Below are 21,750 nucleotides of genomic sequence, written 5' to 3'. Positions count from 1 at the left end.
ACAACTTTCTCCCTGACTTGTCTGCTACACTTCTTGGTCTTGGTGAATCTGTTTGTTCACTAATATTCTCCCACAAATAAATCTACATAACAGCTTCATTTTTAGTGAGATTAAATTACACACAGGAGGACTCAGTCTATCAGTTAGTTGGTTTCTTGTTGATTTGTTGATTGACATTTGATTTAAAGGTATCAGATTTACAAAAACATTTTTTAAACTGTTCTTTATACAACATTTTGAGAACACGTGCCATTTTACCCCCACTTCAAAGTTATGTGTTACTTTGTGTTACATAAAATCTCAATAAGATACATTCAAGTTTGTGCTTTTGATGTGACAAAATCTAGAACAGCACAAGCTCTATAAATACCTTTTGCAAGGCATTCTAGGAAGAAACACAGGTGAGAAACGCAATTATCAAGTGACCTCCGAAATTCTGGCACCTGTGTGTCATATTTCAGCTCCTTCTCTTGAAACTTTGTTGCTCAGTTTTGGGGGGGGTTTTGTCCTCTGCATTCACCTAACAGAACACAAACAAGTGTTTCCAAAAATGTTTTCTTTATGTTTTTTTTTCATATCGCCAAAGTGATCTCTACCCCCATGTTGTTCAAGTTCTACTCTTCCCCCTCTGTCTCTTGATAAGCAGATATCATAAAGTTAGACCAGGGATCAGTCGAGCCCAGCAGCTGACACAGGGAACCTGATCCCTGTGGCTTTCCAGCCGCACAGCTTGTGTCTGCTGCAGACATTCCTAGTGCAGGAGGGTCATCATCCCTCCTTTTACCTCAGCCTGTCCCCTGTTTGCTTTCACATCTTCCCTTTTCCATTAACCCACGAGGCCGGCTGGCAGACACAGGCTGCAGAGATGAATTTTCCATCCTTTAAGCCATTTTATCAACATCTCTGACCTGTCCGGTGCAGTCTATCTTCACATCATTCAACAATTTTCCACATCTTAGTTTGGTCTAGTCCAGTCTGTCAGCACTTGCAATCAGTGAGATCCTGGCACTTGGTATACGACTGGTACATTAATCCAGAGGTAATAGAGTTTTGGCATATTCAGCTAACCCAAAAGACAGACAGAGGTCACTGCTTTGGATGGATCTAATAAGGATCTTGCAGCCTTCATGTAAAACACCAGAAATATATGGAAATCTGTTGGAAGGCTGTAAAGCTCTGGTCTAATGAAGCCACAGGTGTTGTGAATTTTAATAACTTTTGTCCTTTTTGCAGTCACTGATTTTAATCTGTAATAATATGTCGCTTTACCATTACGTGATTGATCATTTGATTAAACTGTCAACTCTTGATCAGACAGCTCATCTTTTTTAGTCAACTAAGTTATTGTAGTGAGTAGTTTTCTCAAATGCTGCAATGCTGCAAAATGTGTCACAGCTGATTTTTTTTTTACGTGGTGGTGAATATTACATATTTCCCTTTCGGATTCTCTCATTCATATGATAAGTCTTATGTGAACGATGCTGGAGAACTGAAGATATTTACGCCTCCGAAGAACAGAAATTGAGATCAAAACCACCACCCAAACAGAGCCAGACCCACCTTCTACACAGACAGCTTTGTTGAATCCTTCAGCTCTGTTGACTGGGGATGCACGGCTTGAGTCTCCAGTCCACTGACAGGTTATCGATCAACAACAGAAATCCAAGTCTGAGACAAGCTCAAGTAGGAGTCCCTCTCAGCTGCTCCGGCTGCTGCTGTTTCTCCCCTGACTGAGTCAGACTGTGCAGAGCGGACTGACTGAATTAGCCGAGGCTCAGACGTGAGCTGTTAGAAACTTTTCCCCTGACTGCTCACGCCATCTGCATTCTGAGAAAAGTCTACCTTGTGCTCAGGACGACTGTCGCGGTCAAACAGACACAAGGGGAGGGGGGCACCCTTACAGCTGAAGTCCACCCAGAGACCTGCACTGTCACAAAAACACGCACACAAGTCTCACTCCAGGCACTGCAAAATGCAGCCCCAACTCCTCCAGTCATTCTTCCTGGTGAGGCTCAGGCTGTGTGTAGTTGGCTACAGAGAGGAGGAGGAGGAAGAGGAGGGGGGAGGAAGGAGGAGCGGGAGGGGGAAAAGAGTGCATGAGTATGTTTGAGAAAGTCTTAGAACGAGAGCTGTGTTGGAAACCAGCTCTGAGTGCATCTGACTTTCTCTTGTATTCCACAATAAACAGACGGAAAAGGGAGCTTTTGACCTTTCAAACGGTCTTCCACTCATTTTAAACATCTGAATCAACAGCCGAGAATTTTCTTTCTCTATGAATCATAAAGAGGAATAAAAAAAATTGCCTTTTCCATTTATCCTCTGTGACTAACCCCGAACACAGAGAGTGGAGGGAGACAGAGGGAGTCAGCACAGTTCCAAGGTGTCGTCAAAATGATGACATGAACTAATGGCTGTGTAAATGCAGCTCAACAAACATTTATTTAGTCTCGGCCCTCGCTGTGGTGGAAACCCAGCTGTATACACACCACGGAAAATCCAGTCTTGTTTATTTGGGACTACCCTAAATGTTTTCTCGCTCCATAGTGATGCAACGGTTCCTTCTCGATAACATTTCTACAGAAGAGTAGCATTTCCCTCTACATACAAAGAATAAAAATTATTATATAGAGTTGAAATTAGGATCAATAACAATTTTTAAATTTGTAAATTTCCAGAATTTTGAGAGAATACTTTTGAGATTTTTTCTGACTTTAATTTCTTCATCTTTTAAAGTTGACATAAGATTCCTTTGTTTGAAGGAAGAACTTTTCAAACTTTTTGACTTGGGTCTAACATTTGCTGCACAATTATCTTACAGTGATTTGCTGCAGGTTTGGCCCATTCCTCTTGGCTCAACCACACTTTCTGTGCTCTGCTCACAGATTTTCTATGGAACTGAGACCAGCTCTTTGTGATGGCTGCTCATCACAAAGAGCAGCTTTGGTGGCATGCTTAGAGTTATTTTCCATTTCGAAGTCACATGCTTTGCCATTACTTAGATGTTGCAGTAATATTTCCTGCATCAGATTCTTTCTTCATGTTGACCAATACAAATGAATTCACCCTCAAATCATTTTCATTAAACTTTAGTTTTGCTTAGAGATGAGCCACTTTGAGTCTTGCATAAACATTTAGCTACTTTTGGTCTGACCAATATTTAGGAAATAATATATAGGAAAACAAAAAAAACAAACAAATTACCTCATACAGTTGGCCACAAATCCTTATTCGTGTGTGATACTAGGTGGTAGTAGCTATCATTGATCAGCCTTTCTGTTAAACACCTCGTTTATATAGTGTCATATTGTCAGATCTCAAACTGTTAGCACTGTCAGAATGATGAGTAAAAGTCAAGCTGTGTTAATTTCCAATCTGTCAAGATTACAAGAATCCATGGGATGCTGATTCGCTGGAGGAAACAGCATCCTATGATTCCTTGGATGCTGAGGATTCAATCCAGATTCTAGTTTCTGCAGATAAGATGTCACATCAGTCAAGTTTGGAAAATTACACTCATCAAACTGTAAAAAAAAAACTAGTATAGGCAACTGCATTTCCTTTTTTATTACAAAAAAAGAAGAAAAGATTAGAATGGCAATTTCAAAAACACCACTTTCTCAATGTATCTAAGCTGTTAATAATCACCACAATTGCTTATATTGGTAGTTGGAGGTTAGTAGGAGTTTTTTCAGTTAAAGTATCAGCAGGTGGATCCTCATTGAAAGACATGAGCCTGGTCTGAGATCATTTTCTCCACAGTGCCCCTACAGGTCACCTGTATATTGCATCTGTTCGCAGCTTGGTGCTGATTTCTAATAACAAGAACAAACTATCACCCGCTGCACAAAGATTTTTTTTTTTTCCAATTCTCAAAAAATGTTCCACATTCACATTTTGATGGCTCCCCAGCTCTGTTGCCAGTATAGATATAAGCCCTGAGCTTTTGTGATATGAGTCAATGGGACCTGAGCATAGATGGAAGTCTTTATATGATTAAATAGCATTTTTAACCTTTTACGTTTTCAGCATGTTATTAATTTTCTCTTCACTTTTGTGAAATCAGTTGTTTTTATATATATATATTATATCTTGTCTGGTTCTTGAGTGTGATAATTTAAGTTAGTGGATTATACTAACATTGCACAATTTTTAATCAGGAATTTACTTCCACAGTTTCAAGCTTATCCCACAGGGTGTGTCTGCTGGGTGTTATAAGAAGCCCACCATACTAACTCCAAATTAAGTGTCGAGAATAAACAACAGTGGGCTTTGAACCATATGTGCTCGGTCGTCCTTCAGCACGTTTTATTATATTTGCAGCACAAAGAATGTTGAACACGAAGCGTTGTGACCTCATTGGCGTAGGAAGTGGCCGTCTGTAAACAAACTGGAGCTGCAACTTCTCCCGTGAGGATTCTGAAAGAATTCGTCCGATGGACAACTAATAAGATCAGAATGAGTGAATCTTCATACAATGAGCCTCTGGGAATTGCATTTTTCCCCCCAATGAGTCTGGGGTTCTCATGGCCTTTCAGTCAGAGGTTTTGGACAGGCGGTGACTTCTGGAAAGATGACGGGAATATTTGGAGACCCAAGCAGACGAAAGGGTTTTCCTGTTGGGTTGGAACAAAGTTATTTTAATGAAATCATTTTTGAATTTAAGACATATAATAATAATTAATATATTGTTTTAATTCATGCTCATCTGGAACATTCCCTAAAGGCATTTAATGTGCACCGAACAGCAGGAGCTGAGCAAGTACCTTCCACACAGCATGTTTAGAGGACTCAAATTATTTGGAGTTCGAATGAAGCATGAGGTCCAAGTTGAAAAGAATAGAATTGAGAGAAATCAGAATATAGATTTGGGAAATTAATAGTTCCCTAAATGACCCAAGTTCAATATCCAAATTGGCTGCTGTGTTTTTAATTCATTGTTACAGTTTGGGGGGGAAAAAAGTTTATCACATAAAAACTAAGACATGTATGTCTTCTTCAAAATCGATGTAATCATATTTTGTCAGTGACGGAAGTTAAAACACTCAATTTAGTTATTTATTTCTGTTTATTGTTAATAGCAGTGAGCAGCACAACAATTGTTCTAATGCTTTCCTGCTTTTCCAGCAAAGGCTCTGCTTAATTTGTTTTGAAAGTGGGCGCATAGATGTGGGAATAACATCACACCCAAGAATAGCAAAGGACAATGAGCATGCTCATACTGTAAATAAAGGCTCAAGAGTTCATACATACCGCAACAACGCTTTCTCTGAACCTGAACTCAGCAACCTTCGACTTCTGCAAGTCACCACTCTTTATTTTTGGAGGGGCAGAGGATGACATCCCAGTATAAATACAACATAGCAACAAAACGCTGCAAAGTTGATATTAATGAACAGAATAAAGTAGTAAGTTACATATTTACCACTGCTGGGAATTTTGTTATTACACTAAACTAGAGGGTATCACTAAGCTCTACTTTCTAAACATATGGCTTTCAAATGTAAAACATTTCATTTTATGTTTGAATGCGTAAAATGAAAAATAAAATACACTGAAAATATGTCACATATATATAACATGGCATCCAAATGGACTAAACTTGGATTTGATGTCAAAATAGGCTGAAAAAGTCTGTATCTGCTTAAAATTACTCAACATAAGCTTCTCTCTTGGATCATCAAAGAAAGAAACAGAGGGAGAGAGGAACAGAGAGAGAAAGAAAGAACAACTATAAAACACCCTATTTTCTGCAGACCACTGACATAAACTAAACCTAATTTTATCCCTAAAGTCACCACACCTTCAAAGACGCTTGCTTTGGGATTTCTGCTTGCAGTCTGCTCAGCATAATCAGAAACTAAACACATTTCAGGCTGTTAAAAAAATCTTGCATGACTCTCAGCTGTACTGCATTCAAAACAATCTTAACATTTGCTGGCCAGTGGAGTAGACAATGATTCAAAATGAGAAACACATTAATGCAGAGCATTCTAACAAAGCAGTCCTAGTTTTAATTAATATATATATTGTAGAAAGTTTTTGTAAATGTACTTATTGAATGCAATAAGTAAATCATTCACTGACTCCATTTATCCATTTCCATAATGGAGTCTTTTCAGATATTTCAAATAGCTCTGCAGTAACAAGAAAGAAATGCTTAGTCTCATCTCTCCATTTCTTTGCATTAAATTTACAAATCCAACCCGCTTGGATTTCTGTACGCATAAAATGTACACATGCCCGTATTATGGCACATGACTAATCTATGAGCGGTTATATGTGGATGTAATAATGATCCATTATCCTCTCAGAGTTAGGGTAAGCTGTCATTCTGTTCAAGGTCACATCTGACTTTTTGCATGCTGTAACAGCGCCCTCTCCTGGTGAATTATAAAATTATTTATTAAGACGTTTGAAGTTTGCTTTTAAATGTTCGTCTTTGCAGCAACGGTCCCTGGCACACATTTTTACATAGTAGTGGTTCTTATGTCTCATAATAAACTACAGTCGTCTCAGAATGTATATGAGAATCTAGATGAAAAAGGGTTAGCAGGTTTCTGTCTGGGTTTTGTAGTTGCAATTCTTGCAGTCAAGTAATTAAAACAAAGATTTTTTTTGATTTCTTTTAATTTGTGCAGTTTAAAATTTTGTTAAGATTAGGTAACGGTTTTATCTACACGTATGCTTGAAACATTAGCTTTTCCAGGAAACCATTCTCTCTTTCAATGAGGAAGATATTTTACAAATTTTTGCGAACAATAGGTTTAAAAGTGGCAATTTTTCTGATCACATTTTGACATCTGATCAAAATGTGACTCCATCAATGATTTGACATAAGACAACACCTCTCTAATAATCCAAATAAACATGTGTGAGCAGTTTATTTATGTTAAAAAGCATTACAATTTGGTAGTAGATAGTGAGTTATGAACACTCAACTAACATAAAGCCCTGCAATTTCAAGTAAAAACAAAACATAATACCATCGAATTGAATAAAGGATGATTGCAAACATCCATATCTGCATAGGTGGTACTTTTGACAATGTTTTCAGCATAGCTCCAAAATGATACCAGACAGGAAGTAATTCAGGAGTCAGGAAGTAGGAAGTTCCACATGTTGATGCTCCTCACAGAAAAGGCTGCTTATCCCGAGGAAGTTCTCGCTGTAGTCATCTTGTGGCAACCATTAACTCAGCTGATCTCTCAAGCATGTCTCACACTGTGTTTGCCTGGAAAGTAGGATGTCTGGAAACTGCAATGCAAGATGGAAATCTGGTGGAATGCAACAAGAAGGGGAAACAGTTTTACTGTATTTCCATATTTCACGGTAACCTTTTCCACATAGCTGATTCTACCCTCTTGAAACCAAACCACCTGTGTGCAAAAGGCAATGACCAAGCTCTTGTCTCAAACTCTAAAGACGAAAACAGCAACATGTTTGAGCCTACGGTGCCCAAAGTGTATTTATGGTCTGCATGTTCATTTATAAATTGATTTCCTTTAGGAAAATTGTAGGCTCTGTTTATTTTTCAGCATCCGAACAAACGAGCATGGGCTTCCAAAATGGCAACCTATCCAGCTTTCAAACGATGCCACCATGTGGAAGGCAAGAGTAAATAAAAAAGTAACATTTTCTAAGCCTTACCAATCTTCATCTTTCTTATGACCTTAGAAGTTATCCACAATCAGCTACATTCAAACTGCAAAATGAAAAGTAAATTGGTCAGCAACAACTAACTCTTATATACAGGAATATTCTTGGTAGCAGCTTACTCACTTTGTTGCATTGTAGTTATGCAAGAACTTGAACTCAAAGAAAAATTGTGCCTAAACACGTGAAACACCACAGACTTGGGTAGAGATTCTGTACACTTTGCCTTTCTAGCTATTCTCCATGTTTTTACTGAGAAATGTTGCTCCTTGTGTTGTCTAATCAAAGGAAAAGCCACTTTTAGGTCAGAAATCTGCAAAGTCACAAAGGTCAAAGCTACAGAATCTTTTTGCTGGCTTAAATATTTTCTGGGAAACACAAGCAAAAAATGAAAAACAGAGTTGAAGAGAAAAAAGGAGGGAGCCAAAAAATTGTATTCATCTGTATGAGTTCCCATCATTCCAGTCAGTGAGATGATGCATTTCCTGTTTCTCTTTACTGGCCTCTGTTTTGATGTTTCTAATCAATGTAATCAATCGATACTTTAATTTCCTTGTTTGCACTGCGTATGTGTTGTTTCCAATCAATCCTGTCACTCCACTGCTCTGGTAAACAACCTGTTGAGGCTAGGATCACACTGTAAATACCAGAACATCTATTTGCATCTATTATTAGTAAAATCGGTGTTATTTACTACTTCATTCACGCACCTTTGTTTTTACAGAGGCCGCAGTGACGTGCTCAGGGAGTCAGATAAAGAGGTTTTCTCACCAATGCTTTCCTGTTTTTTCCAGGCTCCTTTGTTTTGGTTGCAGGACTTTGACCTGCTGGTTCTCAAGGGAATTAGAGGAACACTTGAGTCTGAGCACATGAGAATGCTCCTGCCCGCATATAGACGGCCACCATATCTGTCGGTACGGCTAAGCATCTGATTTCATGCTATTCGAAATCTCTGGGGCAAATGTTGCTTTTTAAATATATTTTAATCATTTCAATCCTCTGGAATTTACTGCAGTACTCCTCTCCTCTATTTTTGACAACTTTAATCAAATTTACTGTAATTTTTATAAGCTGAGACACAGAGCAGCCACCGAAGCTAAGATTAACCTCAAGATATTAGTATTTTCTTTTTGATAAATAATGAATAATTAGGTTTGTGAGTTTTGAAGTGGTTTAAATGTTCTTGTCTTTTTATGGCCCCTGGATGATGCTCTCCTGGAGTTATTGTGGTTGGAAGGGTTCAGCGTTGTTCCCCAGTGAATCCTGGCTATCACTGTACTTGAAGATCCAAAGTCATGAAAATGTCATTGTACCCTTCCCAGGCTGTGAAATGTCAATAGCTTTGATTTTCTTTTGCGTTTGAGTTTTTTTGTTTGTTTTTTCAGATCAGGGCTTGACATTTTTGAGAGTTTAGCCTTCTTCACATCGACAGGTATTAAACAATAGCTGGTCAATAATCAATCAGACATGGGTGTGACTAGTGAAACTGAACTCAACTTTCCAAACATTGTGGTCAACCAAAGAAAATTCCTAAATTAAAATTCTGGCAGGTTGGTCTAAATAACTTCATTCCATTTTAATTCACTGATATCAAAACGTGCTTGATGACCTTAAAGACCTGTTTTGACTCCCCAATAAAACAAACAATAAAAAAAGCAATATAGGGTGTGTATTTGTAATAAATGACAATCTGTTTCAATGTGTACATTTTCGATGTATTTTATCATTCTTTTTAACTCTCCTCCTCTTAGTTTGTCAGTTCCTTTTTCCACTTGAATCCTTTAAAAATGGTATTACTATATGTTTTTAAATGTAAAATTCAGATTATCAGTTTGCACACAATTCCTTAAAATTAGGTTAGCAAATACCAAATTTTTATGATTAACATAAAGATAGGAAAAGTCTTTACTTCCTATTTTTTTAGAACATTGCATTTCAACTTTTCACATTGGGTCATGTCAAATGAATGATTTTTCTTTTTATCATGAATTTACATATAACTTTGCACATCTCATGAATGTTAATATGTCAACGCTTTCTCTTGGAAGCAATCTGCTCACTTGATGTTGAGATGTCAGCTCTCAGTTTGGCAACAACAATATAAAGAGCTAACGCTCAAATAGTCGACTGAGCCATAGCGGTCATACATCACTGATAAATTCCAAGCTCTTGCAGTGTCACTTTGGAAAAAAAAAAACTTGCTTTAAATTCCTAGGCAGACACAACAACAACAGGAAGAAGGACCATTTTCACAGGTGTCAGGAAGCACAGGAAATAAACAGCCTGAATACAGGAAAACATTTTCCTACCAGAAAGGGTGAGAGGTGAGGTTAATAGGAGTTATTTATAGCTAAGGGAGAATTACTGTGAAAATTTGTCAGTTATTACTTATTGGAATTACTTTTTTACTTTAACAATGCTGCACTTTATATTAGTGGAGAAGCCTCAACATATTATAAAGTGACAACGTTTACAGTATTAAATCTATGAAAGGCTTGTTAAATATTTTATTTAATAATTTATAATATTGGCAACATGCTGTATGAATAAATAGGTTTGTTAGAAATTTGTCTTTTTCCAGAATAAGTAAAAGTTCATAACACTTCTTTCATAATGTCTTTGTATTTCAGCACTTTTAACAGACTTTTACATCAGTGAGACATTTTGCTTGCTTGGGAACACCGATTTATTTGATTTTCTACCTTTTTGGATGTAAGACCACCTCACTATTTAAAAGTCAAGAATGTGTAAAAAAAAAAAAAAAAAAAAATCCCCAGCTTCAGTATCATGGCATGAGAATTTGAAAAAAAAAATCTCTTCTTCCTCAAGGTGTACCCTTCTTTGCCATCTTTTGCACAGCTTGTTAAGCACCAAAGCTTCTATTATTTATTTGTCTGTGAAGCAGATCTTTAGAGTTCCTCTGCAGACATATTATTTTCCCGTGACATTTGTTCAACTATGTCTGAGTTCAAAACTAAAGTTTGGCACAGGGAAACTCAGAAATACTAAAAGAATGCTTGAAAATGCTCAACTGAAAGTTTGCATGTACGTGAGGCACTTGCAAACCAGCAAACTCCAGAAGCTCCAGCAATATACGTACACATAAGACTTCAATTGACAAAAGTGACAAAAGTCAGTTATAAGTTTTTATTGCTATATTTGATGTGTTTTGTTTCCTATAAAAACAGGACAGTCATGGAAATAAGTGTTAAATGAACAAAAAATGTTGCTACAAGTTACATTTAATCAGAAACAATTTACAATGTAAAAGATCACCAGAAAACACAAAGGCCAAGAGGAATCAAACTTTCCTTCATTTATATTTATTTCAGTCATTTGTTGAATGCGACGAAAAGAAACAACCAAGTCATCAGATTAGTTATAAACCAAAAGAAACCAAAACGTTGTTGGATGAAGTAGCACTTATTTCACCTACTTCTAACCAATGATTTGCTTTAACACATCCTGTACATTACGCAGAAATTTTGTCAGTATGTATCAACATTTAAAAAGTTATTAAAATAATGATAGGAAAAAATTAACAACATAATGTCAACATTTAGAATGCATTTTTCTCTTTTTAATTTAAATCTCTGAAGAGAGTTTTAATTCTACAAAATAAGTAATGTAAAACTCCTGTAAAAATTTCTAACAATTTTGCTTTTATGGACTTTATACTTCATCTAGGTCATGTTTAGCTTTTCTGAGTTGGAGGCATATTGTTTTTGACCTTAATGTTACATCTGCAACATGGAAATCTAGTAATCCTGGACATTTTGGGACATTTCCACTATCAAGTTGTTAGTTATAGTATTGCAGCCTGCTTTGACAATTCTGTACATTTTATTGGTGTCATGAAATTTGGCTTTGTAAATGTTTTATATTCATTCTGACGACTTCGAGCCACTATGCAATATAAGGAACTGTAATGTGCAGTTTGATTTAATTTAATATTACAACAGGCTTTATCAAACCTTATAATGGAACAAATAAAATAATATAAAATAAAAGCAATAATTAAAGAGCAGAGATAACACTCCATATGTAAAGAAAAGATGAGAAAAAAAATCTAACAAGCGTTCAAATGCTGGTCAAAAAGTTTTTAGTTAAAACATACATTTTGGTTTATTCATAAATTAATGCTACATGTGGACTGAACATTTGAAGGGTTGTTTCTCTTTTTGTCAGCGAGGGTTCAGTCTTTTTGGAGCAGTGGATCTGTCTGTGCTCTGTGCAACCGCTTGTACTGATCCCACTTCAGACCCTGAGAAAACAAGTGAAGGAGTTTACTTTGTCATCCTCTTTTCAGATCTACTGAGATCTAATGTGATGTAATGTCATTTGAGAGCAATTTGTCTTAAAGCACAAACTCACCTGTTTGTGGTCCAGTTTTGAGCTTGCTGGCAATTTTGGCGAAGAATGTGAGGGTAAGACAAGCTCCAGTTTCCCTGTCACAAATGCCTCCTTTGCAGCCGCAGGTCTGGCGGCACTCAACCCCATAGGTCCCATATGGGCAGTCTGCAAAGGAAAACACTAGTTTGTCACAAAAGCCCAAATTAAATAAGACATATTTGAGTGGAGAAACGATAGTGCATATAAATGCAACATTTTACTATGGATAATCAAATTAGGTCTGGAGATATGGCTTATTTATCGACTATGGGACTATGGACAATTGCTGACCAGAGCGTTAAAAGGTTGTAAAACCATAAAAGAATCAAGATTTTGAGCATAAGATGCAGTACTCAAAAAAACGACTAAGATTTCAGGTCACACCTTTGCACATCCCGTATTCGTCTCCATAATCGTCCTCATCCTTGTAGAACTCGCAGAACAGCCCCGGTCCGCACTTGACGCCGTGCATCCCCGACACCGTGCGGTAACAGTGCTCGTTTCTGCCGGCCGCGCAGACCTGGCAGCAGCCGCAGTCGTCCAGGACGGTCCGCGTACAGCCCCGCTGGTCGCCGCAGCGATCCACTCTGCATCTGTCCGGGCAGTTCACCGCATACTTCACGCCGGCGCTCCACGCCTCAGCATCATGCAGCAGGAGTGAGGAGAGCACCGTGAGGAGCAGGAGGGACATCACTGGACGCGGGGTGGCTGGATAGAGCATGTGGAGAAGATGCGAGAGGAGCAGCCGTGATCTCGCCTGAACGATTCGGGTTGACTGACCCGCGGTTCATCAGGTTGTACGGTTATCAGCAGTGATCAACTTTGTTTTGCCGATGGCCAATTTCCTCATTCCGGTGTTTCTTTCTTTTTTCTTTTTTTTTTCTTTGCCCAGCAGCCTTTTTTTAGAAATCCGGCTTGGAAGTGGGATCAACTGGGAACCTCCATCCAGGAACTGAAGTTGGCAGGACCTGATGTCATGAGTTATCTTTGGTTTGTTTTTGTCTCAGTGACGGAACACCTCAGCGTCAGATGGCAGCATAAGGACCCAGGAGGATGTGGAGTTGTTCCCCTGTCCACACAAGTTTCTTATAAATAATTGATAGGAAGCAAAGGTCATGAGGGCCATGTTTACATTTTAAATAAATTCTGTGAACAACAAGCAGTGAGTGAGGGTACCTATTAAATATTCACTGATGGCAGTGAATATTCAACGTAGTCAGTCATCTTTTTATAATCTCTGAAAAGCAAAATCATTTAATTACAGCATGATTTATGTTGCACCAAAAAGATGCAACAGCAAAACTGTCTATAAGAAAGAAGAAAGCAGACTGTATTTGTATCTTTCCAGCCAACAGCCATCACTATCTACAAGAACTCTTTTAAGAATTTTAATTAACATGATAATTTCTCTTTGGGATCAATAAAATATTTTTGAATTTTTTGAATGAACCATGACAATATCTCCTTCATTCTTCAAAGTAGTGACAGCTGGTCCATACAAAGGGGTGCAGTTCTCTGTGATGTGAAGGAGGGGAAAAAAATCTAAAAATGATCAATAAACATATATATTTTTTAAATTTATTAACCTGTTTCACTTAATAGTGTGTGCCTAAATGTGACATGAATTCAGGGTTTCCCCCAGAAAACATGCTAATCCCGGTGCTTGGAGTTTCATGCAGCAGTTCCCCATGTTTTTGAGTTAAAAAATGTTTATAGTTGACAGGAAATTTGAAAATATCGCTTGATAATTAGGTGTTATTGGAAGACTGGAAGATTAATACCTAAACTCTGTCTTAAAAAAAGACAATTGTTAAAAAAAACTTAAAATAAATAAATAATGCTTAACCTGGTGGCCTGCAGGCTTATAATACACTGGGGGGGAAACCCTGTGACTTGTTTACACAACATTACAACCGACTAACTCTCATTCAACAGTGACATTTCTCTGACAGACTCTGGTCGGTTCTCTTCTGTGATGCTTCTGATAGAACCTCAGCAGTGAAGCTAAATAGCAAATCATGTGTGGCTGCAAGGGGAAACTAATAAACCTTTACTAATTCATTACTGAATTCAATGCCTTATTTGGGGCGCTCAGAATCTTGCTCCTGCCATAGTAGATACCAGAATGTTTTTTTGGGTCGCCATGGTGACAAAAGTTGATATGACAATTAGACCAAATTCTCCACTTTTCTCTCTAAGAAGACAATGCAAAGGATTTTACAGATGGCAGGTAAGGTGCAGCTTCTGTTTCTCATATTGCTCTGCTTTTTTTATTGTTTACTATCTATGGTCATCAGCTGCTATCTTGTGATCTTTGGTGATAATCAAATTATTGCCCCATGTAATTCATGTCCTCAGCTTTGTTATCAAAACATGTCAATCTTAGACTTCTCTATATCTACGGGATATTATTATGGAAGTTCTGGTGTTTAACTTATAATAAACTTCAGTCTAAACTTCATGTTTTTCTTAGAGAGCAAACATTTGTCTTTAATTAATGGTAGACTTGTGCAATTTTTTCCAACAAGAATGTAGTTTAATGCCAACAATAGAAGAAAATGCTGAAAGGTCTCCATTGATTGAAGCCCAAACAATGCATGCAGCAACAGTCATTTTCTGTCAGATTAAAGCTTTTCCATGAAAAGCCTGCAGGATTTTGCATGATGCAAAGTTAGCCTTGCATTGTCATGCGCTTCTAGAGCCACAAAGGGCAAAATGCATTTTGCCTGAGATAAACTAATCTTAGGGGACAAAGTCAAAAATTCTGGAAGCATAATTTCTTCTACATCAACAGATGTCGGATGAGAAGAATATACTTCAGCAGATTACTTGTTTTGTTTCTATTTTGTGAATGGACTGTGTCCTTTTGGTTTTTTTTGTCAGTGTTAGAAATACAATTTTGAACCAACCAAATACATGTGTGAGCCATCACTCCGAGACGCGCCGTGGCGCTAAAGTGGCAGCCCACCGCCCCCTTGCATCAGTATATAATGCTCCGCAGAAGAAGCAGGGAAACGCAGGGGAAGGCTGACATGATATTTGCGTCCGAGGGAGACCTCACTGGGACGGGACGGGTAACGCAAAGCAAACACCCTCGGAAGCTCGCCGTGAAGGTAACCGACACGCCTGCGGCCCTCTTTCATTCTATCACAGCCAGGTAAAATAGACGTAGACCGAGCTTCACTGTTACACAGCGAGGTGTTTCTGCTGGGAGCTGTCAGAAAACAAGCGGAGGTGGGGCTCGGTCTGTCGGTCTTTTAACGTGAAGCAGACTAGCAGGCAACTGCAGTGCAGCCAGCCAGCCAGCAGCGTTAGCTCAGCTGTCACCGCAGATGCAGAATAGTGTTACACCAACTGAATGACACGGCGGTGTCCGCTGTTCAAATTCCCATTGAGCAGCTCAGTGTTTATGTTGCTGCAACCGCCAGGCACCGAGCCAGGAAAAGGGATGTCAAGACTGATATCTTGGCAAAAACACTAATAAATGGGCAGAAAGATTGAAACCTGAAGCGCAGGAGGATAATGCCGTTATGTTTCAATAATTAAATTATCCTCCAGGCTGCTCGTTTGTGCCTATTTGCTCGACTCTTATTAACTTTTCATTTGGCCATTATGAATACAGTTGTCCTCTGTACCTCAAAAACTGATTATTAATAATAATAATAATAATAATAATAATAATAATAATAATATTTATTATTAATATTTTTATTGACATGTAGCTGCCAGGTTATGAACTTTTGCACTTCAGCAAGAAGATCTTTAGGTCAAATACTGGCCAGGGTTAATGCATGATCTCCCTTTGAATGTGTGTGTTCTCACCAGGTTTTCTGACTTCCTCCCACAATCCAAGGTTTCTCCCTAATTACCTTTAGTTATCAGTGTCAGCCTGTCGCGATAAACGGTAAATCAATTAATCGTACGATAAATTAAAACTATCGACGTCATTTTTATTATCGGCATTATCGTCTCTTCCGGCCTTTTTCTCTTTCTGTTAATGACACTGAATGAAAAAAAGGCTCAACTCCGGTTCTCTCCACTGATCCTCCCTTCCTCATTTCCTTAGTGTAAAGCCCAGCGCACACTACACGATCTTAGAGCTGTCGGCCGATTGTCGGCCCATTTTCAAAACCTGACAGACGGTTCGATCGGGTTCGTTCCTGCCGTGTGGTGTCCAACAATGGGCACAAAATAATGGCTACAAGTCCAGTGAACTAATTTTAAAACCAGGCATTAATCAATGCTTTACTACAATCTACCTGCAGTGCATGTAACTAGTGTCAGCGTAAAGTCCTGACTGAATGAAAATCATTATAACCTATTTACGTCACGTTAACGAACAGCTGAAAAGTTACCGGGTTTATCATCTGCGGTAGCAATTTGGCTCCAACTCCTCTCCTTGTCTTTTCTATATTCGTTGCATGTTGAATAAACATTAATGTTGTTTCCACGTATCATCTCAGATGTCCGCTGGACTTCGGGTTGCGCAGTGTCAGCTGTTTGGGATTCCCCTCTGTAATTTCCCCTCAGAAAACATGGAGGAGAATCCGCGCTTTCTGATTGGTTACCTGTCACATTGAACAGGCTGCGTTAAGATCCCAGTGGGGAAAACCTCTGATTTAGATCGGAGCGGGAACGATGATCTACCATAACACACCACACAATCTTAGAAAGACCAACGATCTAAGATTGTTGTAAGGGGAAAAATAGGAGCAAAAAATCATGTAGTGTGAACTATTGCATCAGGTAGTCGATGTGCCCATCTTCTCTATTTAAATCTAATTATTACTGAAGGGCAACATAATATACAGACTTCATAATCTTTTGGTTGAATGCAGTATTTATTTCCACTTTGGCTTTATGTTGTTTAGTTTTTTTTTTTCAAGTGAGTTTTTTGTTAATGGAGACTGAGAATCCATTTTATTTTTGTTTTTGGTTGTTTTGTTTATTTTGTTTATCAGTTCCAGTGTTTAGTGTTCTTTTGAAAATAAAGTGTATCTATCTTTGGCAGGAAATCGCATGCATTATTACGTCATTTTCATTAAATCAGTGTAAAAAGGTCTTCAAACAATATTATCGTTTATCGCAATAATTTTTGAGACAATTAATCGTTGAGCAAAATTTGCTATCGTGACAGGCCTATCAGTGTGTGTGCTTGGTTGTTTGTCTTGTGTTTCCCTTGGTGACCCGTTCAGGATGCACCCCACATCCCGACCTGTGATCGCTGCGGATAGGCACCACTCTCCCAGCAACTCTTCAAATATGAGTCAGTGGCGATGATGGATAAACAATTTGATAATATCTGTAGCTGGCTTCTGACTGGCAGCCAGAGTGTACCTGCTGTGGATCCGGTCGTCCTGGAAACAGCAGCTTAAACTGATAAGTCAGCATCCTCTTCCAGCTGATCTTAGCATTTACCTTTATATGTGAAATGTAGGTGGTTAGGTGATTGAAGTAAACCAGAAGTATTTGGTAACGTATGAATGAAGTGAAATGAGATGCTATTCCATTTTGAAGTTATGTCTCTTCAGGGTTTTTGGTTACACTAGAGATTTAAGATAAGCCTCCACAAGGTCTCACATTTCTCTCCCCATGATAGGATAACACAAAGTGGTGCATACTTATGAAAAGTCAGTAAATGACACTTCAAATTCAATACAAAGAAAAGTATGGAAAAGTGTGCCGTGCACTGGTTTTGACTTCTCTGCCTGCTAGTTAGCAAACTGTAGAGGAGCTGCAGACACCTAGAATGCAGGTAAAAAACCAAATTGACAGCACAGTGATTAGTCATGCATTCCACAGCCTGTATGGGACAGGGACAAGAACAAAGCCATTGTTGAAACAAAGAAATGACACTGGGGGACATGAGACCAGAAAATGTTTTAAAATAGTAATTTGTGGAAAACCAATTGTAAAACAGGCAGATTGAAGATGATGGTGGTGGCATCATGCTCTCTTGTTGTTTTTCTTCAGCTCAAACATGGAAGCTGTTCTTGCTGAATAGATATATGAAGCTGAATTCATAATGGTCCTGGAAGAGTGCATTATTTCCAGACGTCATTATAGTCAGTAATCACAAAAGGACATTTTCCAGAACAAATGAGAAACTAAATGTTTTATTTGGGGTAAAAAAGGGATAAAAGAGGGAATTGCAATTAGCCCCATATCTGCTACTTCACATTTCTGGAGCTTTCTTGCTTTGGTTGCCTCACTGGTGAGTCTATTGCTATATCTAAGCTTGCTGTTATTTTTGGCCTGGGTGGAAACCGTATAGCCCCCCCAAGCCTTTGGCTCAGCAAGGGACATGAGATTTTCAGACTATGATCACACACTTGGTAATATTTTGCGATTTAGCGCATTTCATGTTTTGTTGTAGGTTTTAATTTCAGGATTTATACTTTGGCATCATAATAACTTGTTCAAGTCAGTGTTTTTTGTTTGGGCAACATCAAATAATTCAGTCTCTGTGTATTGGAGTAAATATTAAACAAACAGCACTAGAAATACAATTATTGAAGTGAAACTCAAGTCTATTTTTGCTGTTGTGAGACAGCAGGAGCATTGGACGTGGGAGGGTGTGATTTGTGCTGTACAATGTGAAAGTAGATGAGCCCCCACTCACTATCACTTGAATGACAACACTGTTTCATTATTATAGCATCGTATATAAATAAAGGGACTGTAAGTTTAACAAAATGACGATAAAGAGCAGTCAGATAATCTATAGTTTCATAGTTACTTGAAAGAAAATGATCAATCAGATTATAATCTGGATCAAAACCTCGGTTAGTCACCTCCACTTTGTTTTAAATATTTATTAAATATACCCGGATTTTTCATCTAACGTCATTAATCAACTAAATTTAGCAATAAAATCAACTCAAGAATTAAATATCTGTCAACAAAGTATATATTTTTTTAACTTCTGGCTTGGATTATTAACTTTGGTGCTCAGAACAAAAAAAAAATCATTAGTCTGTGACTTTATGGCAAAGAAAGTCTTGCTATTCTACTTCCCTTTGTGTCTTGTAAGTCTCCTCATTAGGAGGAGGCTGACCTATTTCACTGATACCCACTGGGCTTGTATTATTAACCTGGATGTAGACTGCTGTGTGAAGAGGTGCCAGCTTCAAAGACAAAGCTTTTCACCTTCACATTGAATGTAATTGGGAGAGAACAACATAATAAAGTGACCAATTAGTAAGAAATGTTGCCTGTAAAGTGATGAAGGTGTAAGGGAGTGGTAGGTGTCAAAATAAAATTGCATCCATTGTAACTCTTCTACTCTTTCTGTTTTTCAGGAGTGAAATACAGTTTAGATAATGTACAAAGATGGTGCCTTGTCAAACTCATGTGTTGCTGAAGTGGCAGGAGCATTTCAACAGTTCCTGGGCTGCAGAAGACAGCGTGCAGACAGCCAGGAGGCACGGGGCAGCCGTTCTCTACAATAAGCTCCTTTACAACAAGGAAGTGGTGACTCTGGCTCAGCCTGTACAAGAACTGGCCAGCCCAAGACTTCCTGACTTCGAGTGTGAATCCAACACATCAGCCGAGAAAGAAGAATACCTCTCATCGCTGCTTCACAGTCAGCGATGGCTGGCTCACCGCATGCTGACGCAAACCTCCTACACCCTGGGCCTCCACCAAAGACTGGTAGTTCTGCAGAGGATCTACTACGCACTTCACAGCAAATATCATGACAAGTTTCGCCTGCAGCTGCCCTCGCAGTCCACGGACAGCGGGGCAGAGAGCGGGCCGATTGAGCTGGCCGCAGAACCTCGTCTGCCGGGTGGAGTTTCTAAAATCAAGTCCGGCACAGACGTTCTGATAGAAATGGGTGTAAGGACGGGTCTGAGTCTGCTTTTCTCGTTGCTGCAGCAGAACTGGAGGTACGCGGCCTCTGTGCACCCGGAGTCTGTGCTTTGCAATGATGTGCTCGCCACCGCTTCATCCGTCCTGGCTTCTCTGCCACCGCTTTCTCTAGCTAATGAAAGTAAGATCCCATCGGTGGGTTTGGACTGCCTTGGACAGGTGGCTGACTTTCTGAAGAAGACGTCGGTGAGCAGCGGGAGCAGCGGGGCGGACCCGACTGGTCGGAGGCTGGCTCTGGAGCTGCTGCTTGGCCTGGCCATGCAGAGAGGCTCCCTGAAATTCCTGCTGGAGTGGGTGGAGGTAGCTTTGGCAGCCTCCATGCCCTCCTCCACCGCGGTCCTGTCTTCCTCCTCCTCACTGAGCTTTCAGCAATCACCTGGCGTGGGCTTTGAACTTATTCAGCAAACTCTTCTTCAGATGAGGCAATATTCGGTAAGTCAGTTCTTCTTAACCAGTTACATTTTCTTCTTTTTACAATTAAAATGTGAAATCAGCCTTAATGCATTAGCAGGACTTCCAAAAAATCTTTTGTCAACATGACATTAACTTTTCACTGGATTGGAACATAAAGAGCGATGTTTGATCATTATTTATTTGCGCAATCTCTCTAAATAGTCCTTACTCTTCCTTCATCCATTTTTCTTTTCTGCTCCCCATAAAATGTTTCTCTAGGACTTACTGTAGGTCTGTAGGCTGGGCTGGGATGGCCATGAAGTTCGATTGGTTTTGTGTCTGGTGAACTGTTTCTGTGTATTTGACTATTAGGTTTGCATCGTTATGCTGCTGGCAAACCCATTGACAATCCAGATTATGTTTCCAGGCAGAATCCTCATGATGTCGTGTAGTCACACATAGTTTGGACACAAGCCCATATCACTATGGATCCTCTCTCACACTGAACAGAGGACATGAGAACACGCATTCATCTGGTGTGTTTTCTTTTAATCTAAACCAGGGGTCTCAAACTCCAGTCCTCGAGGGCCGCAGTCCTGCAACTTTTAGATGTGCCTTTGCTGCACCACACCTGAACAGAATAATTAGGTCATTAAGGCTCTGGAGAACTGATCTACACAAGGAGGAGGTCATTAAGTCATTTCATTCCAGTGTTTTGTACCTGTGGCACATCTAAAAACTGCAGGACTGCGGCCCTCGAGGCCTGGAGTTTGAGACCCCTGATCTAAACCAACAGTGTTTGTTGTAAAATTCTCCTCACCACAGCTGTCTTGGGTTCGACTCCCAACCTGAAACATTTACTACATGTTTTCTCTTTCTCTCTCTGCCCTTCTTCCTGTAAAGACCACTTGTGCCTCAAAACATAAAAAGATACAATTCAGTCTCATTTGACCAAAGCTCACAGATTCTTTTTTATTTTTGTTTAAAAAAAAAAAGCTTGAAGTTATGTAACAGCAATAAAAATGAATTGATTTTAAAGCTTCTGACACATCTTTATCATAGCTGAGTGGCAGAGTAATACATTTTACGGCAGTCTTCTGTTTTCCTTATGCTCTCGTTAATGTACAGTACATTGGAGACTGTGCGATTTATAAGAGAACCTCTTAACTAATTTAAATATGTCTGTGCTGACATCCCATAATATATTGCACATATAAGTGTAACATTTCCAGAGCATAAAATCAGCTCAGATGATACTGATACTAGAAGCTAACTTTGCCTCTTTTCAGCTTCACTTTGGTGTCATACTGCACCGAATATTTTTGTTTTTGTTCTAGAGTATATAAATGGTGACAGCGGCCATTTAATATGTAATAAAAAAGAAAAAGAATGTATAGCAGCAAAAGGCAGCTTTATTGCCTCACTTCTAACACTACAATA

The 21,750-nt window shown here is 38.9% G+C and overlaps 3 protein-coding genes across 8 annotated transcripts in view; 1 reads left to right on the top strand and 2 right to left on the bottom strand.

Annotated features, from left to right (window-relative positions):
* arhgap24 (Rho GTPase activating protein 24) overlaps positions 1–2,011 on the bottom strand; it is a 68,468-nt gene extending 66,457 nt beyond the window's left edge. Inside the window, exon 1 of the mRNA XM_032568971.1 lies at positions 1,561–2,011. The gene's annotated coding sequence lies outside the window, so the exon portion shown is untranslated. The remainder of the gene's footprint in view (positions 1–1,560) is intronic.
* An 8,775-nt stretch (positions 2,012–10,786) lies between these two features.
* On the bottom strand, positions 10,787–12,943 carry esm1 (endothelial cell-specific molecule 1). The gene is made up of 3 exons (XM_032568863.1): positions 12,430–12,943; positions 12,028–12,171; positions 10,787–11,917 (listed from the first exon to the last, which is right to left on the bottom strand). The coding sequence occupies exons 1-3, from the start codon at positions 12,764–12,766 to the stop codon at positions 11,838–11,840; spliced, it is 561 nt and encodes a 186-aa protein (XP_032424754.1). The 5' UTR covers positions 12,767–12,943; the 3' UTR covers positions 10,787–11,837.
* Positions 12,944–15,047: 2,104 nt separating this feature from the next.
* Positions 15,048–21,750, top strand: part of LOC116724041 (probable E3 ubiquitin-protein ligase HERC1) — a 46,599-nt gene continuing 39,896 nt past the window's right edge. For all 6 annotated transcript variants that reach the window (XM_032569351.1, XM_032569353.1, XM_032569354.1 and 3 more), the window contains exons 1-2: positions 15,048–15,158; positions 19,347–20,349. In XM_032569351.1, coding sequence (XP_032425242.1) covers positions 19,378–20,349 — 972 coding nt within the window. In that variant the 5' untranslated portion in view covers positions 15,048–15,158; positions 19,347–19,377. The remainder of the gene's footprint in view (positions 15,159–19,346; positions 20,350–21,750) is intronic.

The sequence above is a fragment of the Xiphophorus hellerii genome, chromosome 8 (genome assembly GCF_003331165.1).
Source record: "Xiphophorus hellerii strain 12219 chromosome 8, Xiphophorus_hellerii-4.1, whole genome shotgun sequence".
In the NCBI taxonomy this organism is placed as follows: domain Eukaryota; kingdom Metazoa; phylum Chordata; class Actinopteri; order Cyprinodontiformes; family Poeciliidae; genus Xiphophorus; species Xiphophorus hellerii.
This window is presented reverse-complemented; position numbering and strand designations above follow the sequence as displayed.